At 42.6% G+C, this 11,653-nt stretch overlaps 1 protein-coding gene across 1 annotated transcript; it reads right to left on the bottom strand.

The window, feature by feature from the left end:
- Positions 1 to 4,960: 4,960 nt before the first annotated feature.
- Positions 4,961 to 11,322, bottom strand: xkr7a (XK related 7a). The gene is made up of 3 exons (XM_030733835.1): positions 10,787 to 11,322; positions 8,451 to 8,650; positions 4,961 to 8,182 (listed from the first exon to the last, which is right to left on the bottom strand). Exons 1-3 carry the CDS (start codon positions 11,320 to 11,322, stop codon positions 7,215 to 7,217), a joined length of 1,704 nt encoding a protein of 567 aa, XP_030589695.1. The 3' UTR covers positions 4,961 to 7,214.
- Between the last annotated feature and the right edge of the window lie 331 nt (positions 11,323 to 11,653).

Below are 11,653 nucleotides of genomic sequence, written 5' to 3'. Positions count from 1 at the left end.
AATCTCCAAAATATTCCTGATGCTCGTACTTGATTGGCTGTAGTGCTATAGTGGGAAGGGCGCTCGTAACAAAGGAAACATTCAATGTCTTTTACATTTGATAACTAATCTTCTCATTTACACGATTAAACCTCTTCCAGTTCTCTCAGCTGTTTATGTTTTATCTACCTGTGTTTATGCTTTTTTCTTGAAATAATATGCAGTTTTAATTTGTTTCTATTCCAGGTGTGTGTTTTTCCCATCAAAACATGGTTACTAATTAAATTGATAATATTACAAACATAAAAAGAAGAAAATAATCCACCTAAATACTTCAGTAGCCTTTAAGTGAGTTTACATTTGTCCTGTTGTCTGATATGCAGCACTGCACAGGTCACTGATGACTGCACTGTAGATGACCTTGCAGTCAGTTGTGTCTTTAGCCCAGTGCCACCTCTGACTGATTTTACCTTTTAGGATGTTGTGGTGGATTGAAAGAGTTGGTTGTTCTGGCTTTTAGACCATATGTTGCCCATGAATCCTAAAACATTCAATCAAATTGGTGTAATCTATAAATAGTGACAACTTACTAATAAGTGTATTTACAAAAATGCCTTCAGTCTGTTAACTACAAAAAGGTTTAATAAATAAAAATGAATTCAGTCCAGATTCCCATTTGGGTATTTAGAACTAGCTGAACACAAGTGGAAGCACAAATACTTTTCACAGCTTGCCAGCCCCAGAGGTGCTCTCATTAACGGTTTGAAACTCTTTGAAGCATTTGTAAACCCCAAATGGAAACAGACTGGTATTTATGTAGATTTTTTCTACTCTTACTGAGCAGTAACCTCTATAAATGGTGTTTTATTGTAAAGTAGTCTGAAAATCAAAAATTAAAAAAAGCATTTTTCTAAATGTGCCATATTCAAGCAGCAATCTCTGGCTGAAAGATGAAGCCAGTGCCAAAAACTACAGTTCCTCTAGGTTCCACTTGAGGCTGGCTCCAAAAGTGAGTTAGTCCTTAAAGACTCCTATGTTGAAATGCCCAACTTTACAGCATTAAAAATCATATTTACAGCATGGCACAAAAAATGCTATTGTTCTCTGTGAATAGATTCACCCCGTTCATTAACAACTGCACAGTTATTTTTTAATTAATCCACTTGAATGCTAGTAAGGCTTAAACTCTTGCTTTGATTGATAGGTGGATGGACACCTCCCCTTTGGACATTTGCCAGGCATACCCAACTGGTACCAGACCCATGGGTTGACCCAGAACCCACTGAAGAGATTATTTATTTCTCATCTGGCCTGGGAATGCCTAAGGATCTCCACACGGAGGAACTGGAGAGGGCCGTCTGGAATTCCCTGCTCAGCCTACTGCCGCCACAGCCTGACTTCAAATAAGGAGAAAATAATAAATGGGTGGGTGGGAAATATGGATGATGACCCGGGCAGCTGCACCTGGGAGCTATCTGCTAAGTCTCAACTTTGAACTTGACCTCTCCACTGTGTTTGCACTGTTGGTATCTTTTGAAGCATTTTTAATTGAATTATCTAATAAATATTATGACTTTTTCTGTGGTACAGACAATCCAGCATTATATTTATTATATATTTATTTTATTATTTATATATATTTCAAGACTTTATAAACCCTTCCCACATTCCTATAAACCTTTCCCACTCTCTTACTACAACTTAAATGATGAAGATGATGAATTATGTAGCTGTGCCGTAACTTCTATTTCCACTAAAGGCGTAGGCGTAACTTATCTCCTCATCTGAGTGATGAACATAGTTATGGAGTGTTATATAAATACCTAAATACTGCAAAATCCCTCAATATAGTGAAAACTCCACAAAACAGAATTAGATATATTTTTTTTATAAATGCGATAAGTGAACTGCGATATAGCGAGGGACGACTGTATTGGTCGCTATTTTTTTTTCTTTCTTTCATACACACAAAACAAAGAGATTTCCTTAACATTTGTTATGTGCAGTCATTTGTGAGTCCTTACTAAGATAATATGATCATGCAGTGTCAAAATAATCTTATTTTGTTGCTACAACCCTGGATTACTTGTTTATGATCTGCCAAAACACATGGTGCTAACAGTGAAGTTACAGAGTGCCGCCTGGTGGACAAACTATGCAACATTAGCACTCATAACATGGAGTTTCTGCCGTCTCTTCTTTACTTTTTAAATTTTCATTTATCAGCTATTATAAAGATTGATACAGAGAGATCGTCAGGTAGTTAATATCGGCCGATACATTGGCTGTAGTTTTCATGATGCACTCGTACAGTTTAGTAACCAATCTTGCTAGCGTTATCTGATAACTTAACACTCTGCCCTCTTATCCAAATATAGTCATTTCTGACTAAAACAAACAAACAAACAAACAAACCAAAATAACTAGCGGCAACCAAAATGCTTCAAAATGGAAGCACAGAAAGTAGTGGGCTATGTCTGTCTTTTATATACAGTCTGTTGTTTCCATTATTTTGTTCACATCCCAGATGACTTCCCTCAGGATGTTGCTTACAGCTAAATTTCTCTTCTTCGTATGTTTGCCTGTGATTTTTTCAGTTGTGATTCATTAGAAGAAATAAATATTGAGGTGATGTTTTCATATCATTGTTTTCCTTTTGAGAAAATTACAGCAGCATCTATTTAGCATTTGTGAACAAGTCAGCAGGAGCGTGAGACCATAATTGCACGATCAAAGACAGCTCGGCTGCTTGTTCTCTCATTGTACTCAGCAATTACAGTTAATGGGACAGTTAGCACAATATTTGCATTTTGGTGCCACACTTATAGTCTAGTAGTGAGTGTTTCTCCGAGACAGAAACTGAAGTGTGAAAGCTTTTCCATCTCCTGAGTGGGAGCAATCAATAGGTCCTTTCCTTCCTTCACCATTTAAGGGAATTACAATGCAAGCAGCATGCCAAAGAGGAGGCAGATTGTGTTGTGTTGTGCTGATGTTTGGAAATGTGGGTAGTACTGACAAGTTCAGTCCTGATAATCCACTGATCCCCTGCAGAGATGGGATTAAGACTCAATCTAATCAGAACAATCTGTCGATGTGCCTCTCAAGTATCTATCTACAGTTGTGGTCAGAAGTTTACATACACTCATCATGGACATGAATGTCTTGGCAATTTTGGGCTTTTAGTGATTTCTTTGAATGGTTCTTTTTCCAGGGTGGAGTGATTGTACAGATTACATCATTAATGACTTTAAAAAACAAGAATCGGGTGCACAAGTTTGAATTTATTTTGGATTCGCTCTAATCTGCACAAGGTCAAAAGTATACACACAGCCTGAAATTTATACATACACCTCACTCTCACTAATATTTGGTTAAATGTCTCATAACAAGTTGCACCTTGAGCAGATGCTTTTGGTAGCTATCAACAAGCTTCTAGCATAATTCTGGCTGAATAATTGAGCATTCTTCTTGGCAGAATTGGTAGAGTCCCCAAAAATTACTATGACATTCATGCCCATGACGAACGTACGTAAACTTCTGACCACAACTGTAACACTGGAGTAAATCAGTGTACAAATAAAGTCTTAATAATATCAACATCTGTCTACATGCTGCAGGTTGAAACATGCACAGGGACAGATTTTTATCTGTCATGCATGATCTCACCTCTGAAAATGCTTGTTTGCCTACATAGTGGTCGAACCTGTTAGTGTCAAATTAAATAGCAGTTCAGACTCATTACAGTCATTTGCCTTGAGATTCACTAGAAAGAAAAAATGACACTCATTCTATCTATCTATCTATCTATCTATCTATCTATCTATCTATCTATCTATCTATCTATCTATCTATCTATCTATCTATCTATCGTTTTGTGTAAAATGGTAGTAACAGTGAAGGTCAGGTAAACACATTGCTCTTTATTTTAGCAACAACAACATCATGAAATCATCTCCACCTTCTTTTTCCATCTTTTTTTTCTTGCTCTGAACAGCAACAGTCTGGCATGACCAGCTTAAGGCTTTTTGATTCTAGCTTTTGTGTTTGAGGTACAGCCCCATCCAACTCCTGCCACAACAAACTCATTTTATGGTACACTGTGTGGTTGTTATTGATGGATTGAGTTAGCACCATAAACAAAGCCTCTCTGGCTTTTTTTTTCTTTGACTGCAGCAGGGGTGGTGAAGGTGCTCTGTGGGCTTTTTTTTTCTCTTTTGTTTCAGCCATCTGGGAAAAATGAGCTTAAAGGACAAAACTGTCATAGACACAGTTTCAAATTATTTTAAATGCACATGGCAGGACTCTCCCACATACACCCATACACATGCTGGTATGTGAGCTCACACACAGATGCGCGCGCGCACACACACACACGCACGCACACGCGCACACACACACACACAAAAGTCAGAAAATCTCTCTGTGACTATTCTATAGAAAAAACAACCCTGATAAAAGAAAGGATGGTAAAACTTTATTTTACAAGTCCATAAATTCCTAATAATTTCCTCAAAAGATTCCTATAAAACCTATAAAACTTCAATTCAATGTAATTTGTCAATAATTATAGTTTAAAACATGGACTTTGTTCCATTGATGAACTATACAATTATTAAATTGGGGTGGTGCTACTTTCAGCCACTCCCTTATTCACAAGGGGTCACCACAGCACGTAGTTCTGGATGCTTGATTTGCTGGCATTTATACACTGGATACCCTGCCTGATGCAACCCCAAAGGGACTTGTTTCTCCTCTAAGGATTGAACTGAGGATCTTTCGCTTGTTAGGCAAATGGGTAAACTACTACACTATTAAACTGGGGTAAATGGTTAAAAAAAAAAGGGGGGGGGGGGGGGGGGGGCTCACGCCATCTAGTCTGCTGATTATTCTTTGCGGGTCAATTTGGAAAATTTTTCATGTTTGTCTGTGGTTTCACACTGGGCCAAAAATGCAGTTGACTTAAAAAAAAAAGAAAAAAAAAAGCTGCTAAAAAGCTAAATCATCTTCAGATTAGAGTTGATGGGTTACATTTTGGCATTAAATCCTGAAAGCTTTCAGCATCAAAAATCATGGCCTGTGCCTACAGATTCTGCATATGGAGAAATCTTTTTATATAGATTAAAAATAGCATACCATCAGGAGGTCAGATAAACATGAAAAACTGTATGCAATTTGCCTATAAACAAATTTCCAGTGATAAGTGGATAATGAATGAATTATATATACTTTATATAAACTTAACAATGAAAACCACTAACAGGTGAACTGGAATTCATTTGGATGTAACTTTTGTGTTTCCAATCCAAAGGACAAGCAGAGTTTTGTCCTACTTTCCTCACATGAATAAACATCACTTTAGTGTTTTTGGACTTTTTCACAACCCCCAAATATTTGCCCCTCAGAGACAATGGGAGAACTACTTCTTTTCAATAAAATAAAATAAAATAAAATACCATATTTTCACATTTTTCCAGAGTCCTGTGATTTTGCTTAGTTTTCTCCAAGCTCTCCTTTTTCCCTCTCTATGTAAAGTGAAGTTGAACATTTTGAGCTGCCCACTAATGGCAACAAAAAGCTTTTTTGTCATCTTTTTCTGATTGTCGTCAGCAGAATTCAGTCTTTGGGAGAATCTCAGCTGATAAGCTTTCACGACACAGTGTGAAGGGAATTTTTTTGTTCTCATCTTTGCTTTGCCCACAGTGCTTCAAGACTGGTATTAACACACCATTTCAGACTAAGCCTATCCCTCTGACAGCAGCAGTCTCCTCAAACTAGAGTATGTACCGTGCTGCAAAAACTGCAAAACTCAGAAATGAGGAACACGACAAATAGCCCAAGGAGGAGCCTCAGATTCCAAATTCTCCAGATCTCAATAGGATTTGTGCTCCAGAGCACTGTGCCAGCACAAACCCGATCCACAGAGGGTCTGCAACATAACTTACAGGACCCAAAAGATCTGCAAAGGAGACCTACACAACATTAGGCAAGTGGTTTTAACACCGCGGTTTAATGTTTTCACAAAAATTTCTCTGGATGCTTTTAAACCAAACTGCAGAATTCTTTCTGAAACATTTTTGAGGAAATTATTACAAAAATAACAGACCTGTAAAATAAAGAGCTACCAAAAGCACTACATGCCTGTACCATCAGTAATATCAAAGCTATTCTATTAGGAGTCTGGAGTCTGCAGCTATTCTTTAAACACTGTTCAGACAACAAAATTTGAATACAGTACAAATACAGACAGTGCTGTCCCTCTGCAACAACCTCTTCATTTTACAGTATTTTACATGTAAATTATTGTCTGTTGTGTTGCTTTTGTTCTGGAAGATGGATGCAATATGAAAATACAACTGTTGAGTCCTGTCAGTAGAATACATCATGTATGCAGTGTAACTCATATTGTTCAGTACATACACATTCTGGAACAAGGTGCATCTTGTCGTAATAGTGATGGTATGTCCCCAAAATAACAGATTGCTTGTAAACACACAGATAGCTTATCTAAAAAAACAAAACAAAAAAACAGATACAGTATCACAGGAATGATGAAAATCCCACTAACAGCATGAAAATGCTCAAAGCCTTGTCACAAATAATCACATTTTCAACTGTTTTTACATTCAGCTCAAATGTTGCTTTTGATGTGTGCCCTTCAGATTGGAAATAGCATTTTCAGAGACTCCTTCAACATGAGTGAATAGCTATGGAAAATTGTGATACAGGAGACCACTACCTGTGTTGTGTGTACTGAAGATGCTGTTTAAAACTGCAGTGCGAGTCTACCTACTCACTTGGTGATGTTTCAGTTTTAGCTGCCATAAATAATCATGCATGTTGAAGGCTTGTCTCTGTTGTCGACCACCTGGAGAGGATTTGCTGAAGCACCTTCTCTGAGGAGGACTTTCTGCCTCTGACTGATAACAGCTCCACTTCTCTGCCTGCCTGTGCTCCCCTCTACCTACCACCTCTTTCTGTACCACATCCTGACCTGAGAAATGATACAGAAACCAAAATATGCACCATCAAAAGACAATATCATAGGATCTTGCCCATATAGAAAGTAAACACACAACACTCAATCCCTTGCTCTGGCTGTTTGTGCCCAGTACAGAGAGCCATTAGGTAAGTGTGGAGCTGAAACTGACTGCTCAGTGAGAGTCATCCTCCTGCCATTTTTATTTAAGGCAGGATGTCCACACGGGAGCAAGCTGAGTCACGGCACCTTCAGCACATTACACGGTAGTCTCGTACTCCATCACTTCTTTGGGAGTACCCAGGCAGCGGTACTGAATCCTTGGTGTAACTGGGGCAGCACTCTCAAGCACCAGGATGGTTTTACGCAGCCGACGGTCGATGAAGTGAGCATCCCAGGCAGGGTACTTCTTCCTGGGCAGGTCTATTCGGATGACGGGCCCCTCTGTCCTTGGTGTGAGGTTAGGCAACGGGGTCTGAGCTCCCCGAGGTGGCCGCACCTTAAACACATCTCCATCTATTCCATGCACCTGCTCTCTGTCTGACCCTTTAGTTCTCTGAAGGGTCCTGGGAGGGCTGCTCACCAGGTCAGGAGGGAGGCTGGAGGCTGGCGAGGCCAGAGACTCCACAGGCACCTCCTTCTCCACAATGTAACCCCACCCTGAGACTGCGCCATCAGGGTGCAGCAGGCAGTAATACACAAACATGAAGAAGGTGCCCAGAGCGTAGCTGCTGGCCACCACGCACACCATGACAACGGCGTAGAAGTCTGAGGTACTCTGGCGCTCGCCAGTGCTGCGGTACAGATACCAGAAGGTGGTGAGTGCCACGTTCTCAATGAACACAGTCAGACTGTAGATGAGCATCCTGCAGCAAGTGCGCACCTCTCTGACGCTGAACCAGCAGAAAATATACACAATGCCCACCATCATGTTATAAATGATTTCCTCCCATTTGGACATGCAGAAGTCTGTTTCGCCTTGAATGATCCAAAACGTCATGATGCACCAGTGGGCCACAATGAAGATGCCAAAGTAAAGCTGGAACACGGAGGCGAACAGGGCGAAGGCCAGCGTACGAGCTCCAATGGTAAATAAGTGCCACAGAATCTGAACTATGACTGCCTTGTAGGTCATGGGTAGCTTATCGTCTCGGGAGTCCCTCAGGACTTTCTGGTAGGAGGAGATCATCCAGGCGAGGGATATCAGTGAGGCAGAAGCTGAAAGCCCTGGGGAGAGAGTGAAGAAGAGGGAGGAAGAGAGAGAGAGATTTGGCAAGTGGACTAAGATGGGATGGAAATGGCTGTGGGTTAACGGTCTCACTATGTAGCACAGAAAGAAAATGCACTTCACTCTTCTCAGTGGGAGCCTGATTGAGGCGAGCTCAAGTGACTCATCGCTCACAGCGTGCATACAGTGTGGGCTGCAGATTCATGACTGACTGATGTGATGATGTGGATGATGGCTGTGGTGACTGGTTGTTTTGGGGGCACTTACCCTGAAGGGGCAGCACCTGATTGGCCTGGATCATGATGCTGAGCTGCAGCACAAGCTGAGGGGCGCTCTTCAGGAAGGACTCCAGGAGACGAAGCATGCTGATATCAGCACTCTCAAACATCATGCGCCAGTAGTAGTGACGGCGCTCTGGGTCCCCATGCCAGCGGCTCTGCACGCCCAAATACAAGGCGTGGACATACCTGAGTATCAGAAGCGGATATATTTCAGAAACTCTCAACAGTGCATTAGGTTTTGTGAGATGTTAAAGGAAGATTAGGCTTTAATACTGTGCTTCAAAAACTTTTGGACATCAAACACAGACTCTCAGAAGTCATAACTCATTATTCCAAACTCTGGAAGCCGTCAGTACTTCTTGCCAGAAAGCTGGTTACTTGCTCCACTGGGATTTAGATTAAACTGAAACTGAACTAAGTAGCTCTGTGGTTATAATTTTAGTACAGACATCAGAGAGGGGTGTGTGTGAAGCTTGTCTCCAGTCTCTCTTCAAATAAAATAAGTCCAAGGAGTTCAGAAAAAAAGTAAAATATGAGGAGTTGCAGAGAGAAAAGAAATCCAAATAAGTGCTCTCAATCCAACCTTCAAGGCTGAAGGTCAGAAGGAAGAAAAGAGCTCGCTGTAAATCCTTTGTTGAACTCCTGAGCTTTGCTGACATGTAGTCCCATCTCCATTCGTCCTGCAGTGACCTTGCATAGGTACCACACATGGTACTGCAGAAAAACACACATATTTCTGCACAGATTTGTTTGTACTATGCAAATATACAGAGTGTAAATGATTATCACTACAGAGCATCTAAGAGACACCGGTGGTTGTCACGGAGGACTGAAGCTGTAAACGCCTCAGTAATTGCCTCGGGGAGAAGGGTCAGAGGAGCCCTATGTCAACAAGCCCACTGAACCACAGGGGAGATTGTGTAACCCTTTTTTGTTCTGGTCCCTGCTACACAAAGTGTGCCTTGGGATGGAACACACTGGGAAAATAGAGCACATGTGCAGTAATGAGGGTCAAAGACTCAGCCACACAGGAGGATGCACACACATATACCCACAGTGTCATATCATGCTCTGTGTGTGACCTGAGCTCATATCACATCTCGAGCGCACTGACATTTAATTCTGGTAGACGGCCCAAATTGATCCCGGTTCACCTGACTAATTCTGTATCAGTGACGGCTCATTCCTGAGTTAACAGCTGAGGGTAAAACACACAGTGGTAATCCTCTTAATGTGCAGACATGCTGGTCTGAGAGCAGCGGCGGCAGCAATGAACAGGGCATGCACCACAGCTTTAATGACATTACCGGTAATTCTGTGCCGCCACAACATTTTAATGTGCTCCGGGACATGCTCTCTCACACAACTCTCCAGGAGGAAATAAAGAATCAATATATGTTATTACCCATAGGGCTGGCTAAAGAGGCAGGAAGAGAGAGAGAGAGGACAGAGATTATGCAGGCCTACGGATAAATCAAACAACTGATTTGCATCTTTTTTCCTATAAAACCCTGACATGTCTACAAAATACAACTTGTCTTTGAATGTAATTTTGTCTAACCATCCTCCTACTACAGTTCAGATGAATGCCTCCCCCTGGCTGGCAGCAATTCAAACCTGTCAAAGCCTATCAGGGCACTCCAAGCTTGAGCACCGACTCACCATCACTGCTTGAGTAGCTGACCTACAGACCTACTGCCATCCATTTGAGAGTAATGCCAAAGTGTGCACTGGTTTGTTTTTAGTGCCTGGTAATTAAACATGTTTGAGTATGAACATGGCTCGAAGAAAAATTGTTGGGAGGTTTGAGAATATGGATTTTGCAAACATAAGAGCCAGAGCCTCAAGGTAGGAACTAAAAATACACCAAACAGTGGTAGAGAGGCAAGCATCACTGCAAATAGGAAGCAACTCTCCTGATATTTATGACTATTCTCCTTCTTCAGCAGTCAGCCTCCTTCCTCCTACCTAAATCCCAACAGACAAGAGGATTTTTTTTTCATTTTTATCTTATTTTAAGGTGATTGGTGTGGATGAGTTGGTGATTTTCAGACAGATGATTGACCTAGAAGCCAGCCAGGAGGTTGGGGGAGTTGGTGGGTGGAGTCTAATTCTGCCTTTACGTGCTTGGGAAAGATTGTCAAACAATACAAAAAGATATTCTGGCATTTTGGGCGCAGTCCTCCCTGAATGATTAGGTTTCGTAACTACAGGGAGTGAGGCTGGGCTTTGAAAGATTGACACACACTCACACACAAAGGCAGAGGCACAATGTGTAGTCGCCCCCTCGGCTCAAATCACGCTTTGAGTATTTAGACTTACCTCCAGACCTGTGCCAGCTGAAAGACGTGAATAATGGCCTGGAAGAGCCAGATGAACACTCTGCAGCACCCCCGGGCTCCTCCTCCGGTGCCCGGCCCTGGCAGCACCCCGGCCTCGGCAGAGCGGCCAGCGCCCCGCTCGCCGCTGTCCTTGGTGCTGATGTCGCTCTCCGCAGCTCCCGACGCTGCCACCACGGCGGCCGCGGCCGTGCCGCTCTCCACGGTTTCCGAGAAATCGTAGGCGAACCATCGGAAGCTCAACACTTGCACGACCACGGACGGGACTATCACAAAGACCAGAGTCAGTGCAAAGTACCAGTAGTACCTCCTTAGGTAGTAGTCCGCGGCCAGCCACAGGTCTGAGGCCCCGTCCGCGAAGAAGACCAAAAGGGCGCACAACGTCCAGCAGCAGTCCGAGAGCGTGTAGCGCTGCTCGGCGGGACTGCGCTGGGAGGGCCGCGGGTCCGACCTGGAGGGGCACTCGGGTGGGATTGCGTTTCGTAGAGAGACGGGTGCACCGTCAGATTTCGCGGCCATATTTGTTGTAGGGAAGCGAGTAAGAGATGGGAAAATGATGGAAGGGGGGAGGGGGGTCGCCCAGCCTGTCGGTCTGTAGACTATGCATGCGTGTGGGAGAGAGGGAGGGGAAAGAAGGCAGAGAGGAGGGCCAGGGTAGGTGAGAGAGAAAAAGGGGTGTGTGTGTGTGTGTGTGTGGTGGTGGTGGTGGTGGTGGGGGTCCACCACCGCTCCTCAATGAACGGAGATCATATGGGAAAATTAGATTTCAAGAGTGAAATCAGCAGGTCTGCACGGAGATTCTCTGTATCAAGGGGAGCTGAACTGCTCGGCTACAGCGGATACTTCAAGT

Source organism: Archocentrus centrarchus, chromosome 7 (genome assembly GCF_007364275.1).
Source record: "Archocentrus centrarchus isolate MPI-CPG fArcCen1 chromosome 7, fArcCen1, whole genome shotgun sequence".
NCBI lineage: Eukaryota > Metazoa > Chordata > Actinopteri > Cichliformes > Cichlidae > Archocentrus > Archocentrus centrarchus.
Note: the sequence above shows the minus strand (reverse complement) of the source record. Positions and strands in the feature narration are given on the sequence as shown.

Bases quoted from the DNA above. Each gene is read 5' to 3' on its own strand.
- xkr7a (XM_030733835.1), bottom strand. From the start codon at position 11,322: ATGGCCGCGAAATCTGACGGTGCACCCGTCTCTCTACGAAACGCAATC. The intron at 8,651-10,786 runs GTAAGTCTAAAT...TCTGATACTCAG, and splicing joins CAGCTGGCACAGGTCTGGAG to GTATGTCCACGCCTTGTATT. The intron at 8,183-8,450 runs GTAAGTGCCCCC...CTCTCTCCCCAG, and splicing joins TCAGGTGCTGCCCCTTCAGG to GGCTTTCAGCTTCTGCCTCA.